General features: G+C 49.2%; 3 protein-coding genes across 3 annotated transcripts; all 3 read right to left on the reverse strand.

Annotated features, from left to right (window-relative positions):
• Positions 1–192: 192 nt before the first annotated feature.
• On the reverse strand, positions 193–1,980 carry An03g02820 (uncharacterized protein; the record flags this gene model as incomplete). Its single annotated transcript, XM_001390141.1, has 1 exon — positions 193–1,980. The coding sequence occupies one exon, from the start codon at positions 1,978–1,980 to the stop codon at positions 193–195; it is 1,788 nt and encodes a 595-aa protein (XP_001390178.1).
• Positions 1,981–2,685: 705 nt separating this feature from the next.
• An03g02830 (uncharacterized protein) lies at positions 2,686–4,124 on the reverse strand (the record flags this gene model as incomplete). The annotated part of the gene is made up of 6 exons (XM_059746990.1): positions 2,686–2,727; positions 2,759–2,963; positions 3,016–3,574; positions 3,639–3,774; positions 3,826–3,958; positions 4,105–4,124. The coding sequence occupies 6 exons, from the start codon at positions 4,122–4,124 to the stop codon at positions 2,686–2,688; spliced, it is 1,095 nt and encodes a 364-aa protein (XP_059603573.1).
• An 890-nt stretch (positions 4,125–5,014) lies between these two features.
• An03g02840 (uncharacterized protein) lies at positions 5,015–5,847 on the reverse strand (the record flags this gene model as incomplete). The annotated part of the gene is made up of 2 exons (XM_001390143.1): positions 5,015–5,714; positions 5,789–5,847. The coding sequence occupies 2 exons, from the start codon at positions 5,845–5,847 to the stop codon at positions 5,015–5,017; spliced, it is 759 nt and encodes a 252-aa protein (XP_001390180.1).
• Between the last annotated feature and the right edge of the window lie 153 nt (positions 5,848–6,000).

Raw genomic sequence — 6,000 nt, forward strand, 5'->3', positions numbered from 1 at the left:
AAAAGTCCACTCGGGTGTTGCTGGACACGGGTGCTGTTTGTTGTTATGCTTGCTGGCCTGGTCGGTGCTTCTGGCCTTAAGCCTAAAAAGAGGCTTCTGCCCGCGATCCGGCTCGTCTCTTCGAGCGGTTGTGAAGGCAGAAGAAGCAAGTTCGAAGAGGTGAGTCGAATCGACGCTTCACTTTGAGGGAGTTCAAAACCTGCCCAAGTGCTTGCCGGTAGTAGTCGAGGTCACGGGAGGTTCAGTTATGGTGAGGGTTGCTGCAGGTGCAATAACCTGAGTGGTTGTTTCATCTTTGCAGCCGAACCATCCCGGGGTCTTGCAGGTCGTGGTCGAGGTCATGGGAGGTTCAGTTGTGGTGATTGTTGGTACAGATGTAATATCCGATGTGGTTGTTGGATCTTTGCAGCCGAACCAGCCAGGGGTCTTGCAGGTGGAGGTGGAGGTGGAGGTCGACGTTGTCTCGGTAGTCGTGGTTTGGTCTAAGCAGCCCCACCATCCAGGAGTCTTGCAGGTGGATGTCCTGCTAGTCGTAGTGGACGTGGATGTAGAGGTGGCCGAGGTGGTAGTAGTGATTTCAGAACCGTTACTGCGGAAGAATTTCCAGAGTTCACAATCGTAGCATTCCTCTTCAGGCGCACAGGGGGGCACATCGTCGTAACCAGCAAGAACATTGGCAATGACATAGTTTATGCGATGTTTGCTGAGACCAACACGCCAGCCTTTGTCTTCAACAGTGTCATAGACACACATCTGGCCAGTATGGCATGCGGATTCCATGGCATAGCCACCCCAGGTACAAACTGAGCTAACTCCATTGCAAGTTCCCATGTAAACCGGGTCTGCCGTATGTCCGAAATGATACGACCCAGTGTTCCTTCGTGACTGAGGGTAACGTGAGTCATGTCCTGGTGGGCTGGGAAGACCTAAACGAGCTGCTGGGAGTGCTTCCGGAACAGCTTCAAAGGTGACGACTGGTACCCCAAAAGTTAGACCTAGCAAGCTGGACACAGCACCACCTAAAGAATGGCCGGTCAGCCAAACGTTGGCATTTGGGTACATCTCGGTAATGTTAGAGTAAAGGTCGAGTGAGGCGCGATAATATCTGTTCTCATCTAGCATCGCCTCAACGATGCATGTCAGGTTCGCATTGTACAGAGTTGTCTGGCAATCGCAGACTTGCCGCCAGAGGTAAGAACCGCCCTGGCCACAGCAGCAGCTGAAGAATAAATTGTCGTTGATTTTATCATTTGTGGTAGTGCCTTCGCCATCGAACAAGGCCGGTGAGGTTCCCTTGAGGGAAATGACAACAGTGCTATTTGTCTTATCGGCATATACGTGACCACGGAGTCCGTCCCCTTGCCACCCAAAACTTCCGGAGTGGTTGAACCGACCATGAATATCCTGCCAATCGCCAGTCCCAGGTACCTCGATATAGTCATTTGCCGTCATCATTGCTAAAGCAACGACAGTCTTCTTCTCTGTGACATTTGGGCCAGGCAGTGTATCCATAACCCAATCGGACGGCGACAGCGCAACTGCCGAGCCAGAGGATCGCGCAGTCACAAGATGTTCCTCAATGACCGAGAGGCGTCGGTCTGCAAGTCTTTCGATTATGAGGGGTTGTGACGAAGCAACCAGCGGAGTATTCGGTGTGACGACATCGGATTCGATCCCTGCGTCTGAGACGGCCCGAAGACGAGTGTCTGGCGTGATATCAAGCCTGCGGTGGAGATCGGGATCTTGATAAGTTCCTCGGTGGAAAATATGGCGAAGCGTGAATTCGTGGGTGTCTGAGAGGGGAGGCGAGTCGCCCAGTGGGATCTGAGGAGGGAGGAAGGGCGATGATTGTCGGGATCCGAGGTATACGGGCTGATAAGCGGAGATCAGGCCTGGAAGTAGTGTCACCGGCCATAGCAGGTCGGAAAGTCTTGTGTTCCCCCAAAAAGACTTCTTATTATGCCCTCGAAGGCCTTTCATGGCGATACAGTGATGGTCAAAGATGCAGGGATGATGCTGAGAGCTAAGAACGATGGCAACAGGGTCGCTTTAGATAAACGGGTCCATCCTGTAGATAGATAGCAGTAGTCGAGGTGGCCACCGACTGGGCTGGCAAGTGGATACGCGGTCACGTGAATGCTACTAGGACCTCGGCAGTGGCCCGCAAGGTGGAATGCAACAGATGGACAACACAAACAAACACTCCATCTGGAAAGGTATAAACCGCATACAACTTCACATAAACTGTTCCTTCTCCAAAAACATGTTTTTCAATGCCAGGAACCCCTAGGTTACTGGTGGCACCCGCTTTGTACATGACAGGTTGTTGAAGTGTTCAGCTACTGCGGAGAAAAGAGCCTGTGAAGGACTAAACCCGGCTGAGATTATTAGTTACTTAGCGCACCCCAGGAACCCACTGCAGAGTGTGCTGGATTACAATATCCAAGGATCATCCCATACTTATGTTGTTACAGTATTCCATTATGAGGGATGTTTTGACGTCCCACTATAACTAGTCCCCCTAGCTTGCCCACAGAACCGCCCCGACCACGCCATCTTCCACAAGCGTCACATCAATGCTCGTCTCTCTGGCATAACCTCTCATTTTTTGTTTCTCACAACATACCCACCCTTTCCCGATTCGACCACATACTCTTCTATCCTTGAACAAAACCAGAACAAAGCCTAACACCAGCACTGACTTGTCTCCAGCATGGCATCCACTACCTACTTGCTGATGCTATAACTCATCATGTACCTTTTCACCCACAGCCCGACCTAGACTCATCCCCACTTCAACATCGACAGCAATGGCGTTCTTACTTGCTTTCAGTATGTCCTCATCGAACTGTATACGACCCTTCTGGAATGCGACAATGATGGACGACCCTCCAAACTGGAAGATCCCAAGCTCATCACCCTTTTGTATCTGATTCCCCGGTTGCTGATACTGCGGATGAATCCTACTAAACATTAGCACTCTTCAACTGCCAACCATACTCATGAACTGCATACCTCACAGTTCCCACCTGCGAAGCCCCAATAGCCACAAAAAGCACATCCCCAAACTCCTTCGTCTCGATAACCACATAATCTCTCGCATTCCTCGTCAAGATGTCCACCTGACTCTGCAACGCTATCGGATCCACCTCGTAATAGTCTCCCGGCATGCTTCGAAACTGCTTAATAGTCCCCGAAACCGGACTATGATACCGATGATAATCCTGCGGCGACAACCGAAAACTCGCAACCGGGCCGTCCGCGAACTTCGGCCCCAATTGCTTATCCATTACCAGATTTGTAATAGAAAAATCATTCCCTTTGATCCAGATTTTCTTGCTCTCGGCTACGGCTTCGTAAGCGACGACTCGCGAGTCGGCAACTATCACTGCAGCTGTGGGGTCGTCTTTACGGTAGATGGGGCGCGAGCCAGGCTTGTGGGCACGTACGAAGAAGTCTTCGAATGTCGCGTAGGCTGTTATGTCGGAAGGGGTGAAATCGTTCATATTGATGCGGTAGAAGTCAACAAAGGCCTTGATGCGATTCCGAGATGCAGGGCTGGCTTCTTCTTTGCCTGTTGGGGTCAACACTGAGTCTGGGGAAAAAGAGAAATATAGAAAGGGAAGTGATTATGCTACCTTCCTCAATGGCTGCATGGTGCAGGTATAACCGCATCAGATGGGTGGTATCAAGCCACTCTGTCAACGGGTTGAACAAGAGAAGCAGCTTGAGCTTCTTCCATAGCGGCTGCTGTTCCCGCATGTGTTTACCAGTCTGTCTCCTGTAAGTACGACGCAAGTATAGAGCGATCGGGGAGGATATTACCTTGCGCTCTATGGTAATCCATCCAACCTCTCTGTTTTGGACCTGAGATCCGTTAATTACTGTGGTATGCGACATGGGATATGGTTTACCATCTTGATCGAAGACAGCAGGTAGTCTGCTATCCAGTGCAAAACTGTAATAATAAACATCCTGGCTACTGTTATGTTTTCAATGCTTGTGAATCGCAAGCTCTTTTCTTTTCCTTCGCGATAGAAGTGTGATCAAAACTGTCGCGATGCAACGGCGATGATGTCAGCATGACGGCTTTCCGATAGCTACCCAAAAGTCATCCTCCACATCCTATGCATGAAGCAGTGATCATAGACTAAAACAACACCATGTTAGACTACTGTACTATAAAGTGTTAGTGCCGGTATACCATAACTATCTAGATATATTCTTCAGTAGTAATACAACCCCCCCCGGGTCACAACCTCCCCTCTCGCCCGGAATGTAAGAGGTAGTAGAAAATAATTGGTCATTGTTCGGGTATTCTCGGTTTTCTTGAAATATAGAAGAACTTGGTAGTATCATAGGATTGAATTGCCTGTTTTAAACGTTGAAAGAAGGTTGAGCAGGCCTTCCATCCGTAGATTTCGAAATACAGTTGAGGAATAAAGGGCACGTTAAACTATTTGAGGTTTAACACTGACATCTGTCAGTTACTCTCTCATACTGTGACTTACTATCGTTGCTCTTCTTACTGGCTGTGATCTGCAAGTTTTAGCTAGTACTAGTAGTGATACATGCTATCGTGCTTGCGCATGTTTACTAGTAAGTTAATCATGTATTGTATAAAGACGAATCAATATAGTTAGTGTCCCCTTGCTCTTACTGCATCTAATTTGGAAATCGAAGAGTGTGTTTTCCAAGCTATCTCTATATTAATTCACAGCTTCCTTTGATAAGTAATAAATAGCTTCCACAAATCCAAGCTGTGAAAGTCGTCAGCCAATTATATTGGCAATTTGACTTAAATTCCTAATCTGGAAGGGTACGCGATAACACTCGATAAGCCAGCGACTACAAACAAACGAGACAAACAGACAGCATCCCGTGACCCAGAGAGACAACTCACATTCACACGAACCATTCATACAACCTTACATAGCAGGGCTCCGTCAAGTCAAAGAATATGAATGTGAATATGAGTTGATTTCAACCCATACAGTTATATCAAATGAAACCATTATTTCAATCCTCCCGCTAACAGCAAACTCTGCCCCGTCATATACCCCGTCCCCACTAACATAGTGACAACATTAGCAACCTCCTCCGGCAATCCCAGCCTCCCCAGGGGTATCGTGCTTGCCACCTCCGGAATTGCCTCGGCATTAGGAATCATTCCCGTATCTCCAATCATCGCCGGCGCAACATCATTGACACTAATATTGTACTCTGCTAACCTCGTTGCCAAGTTCTTCATCATGCCCGTCAACCCTGCCTTCGATGCCGCATAATGACACCCATTAATGCCGCCTCCATACCCCGCAATCGACGACATGAAGATAATCCGCCCCCAGCGCTGCGCCTTCATGTGCTCGACTACCCCTTTGACGAGCAGGAAGGAGGCCCGCAGATTCACGGTCAGAGTGTAGTCAAATTCCTCTGTCGTGATGTCCCATACTTGCGGGACGCGTTTGCCGTACCCGGCATTGGAGATGAGGATGTCTGGGGTGCGGTTGCTGTGTTGGGCTTGGATCTCGGTGAAAAGGGTAGTTATTTGGCCGGGGGAGGAGACGTCGACTTGATGGATTGTGATGAGGAGGGTGGGGTGTTGGGTTTGGAGTTCTTGTTGAAGGGTGGTTATGGTTGTGGGATTGGATGAGTAGGTGAGGGCTAGGTGCACATCTTTGGCGGCTAGTTGACGGGCGCAGGCGGCACCGATTCTATAGTCATCGTTTGTTAATCATGGATGTGTTGGTTTCAATTGTGGTATGGATGAGAGTGGAAGAGAGTTTACCCTCCTGAGGCGCCGGTGATGAGGGCCAATCGGCCACCGATGTCATTTAGCTGGTCCATGGTGAGTTTGGTGATGAGACTTGAGGATGGGAAAGATGTAACTGCTCAAGTATTAGTATTGGGGTTTCTGGGAAAGGATGGTAGATATAGTAGAACTGCTTGCTCCTAAAGTCTTTCCCCGCGGTCGGCGCAATTCCGGTCCCAACCCCGCGA

This window comes from Aspergillus niger (genome assembly GCF_000002855.4).
Source record: "Aspergillus niger supercontig An03".
In the NCBI taxonomy this organism is placed as follows: domain Eukaryota; kingdom Fungi; phylum Ascomycota; class Eurotiomycetes; order Eurotiales; family Aspergillaceae; genus Aspergillus; species Aspergillus niger.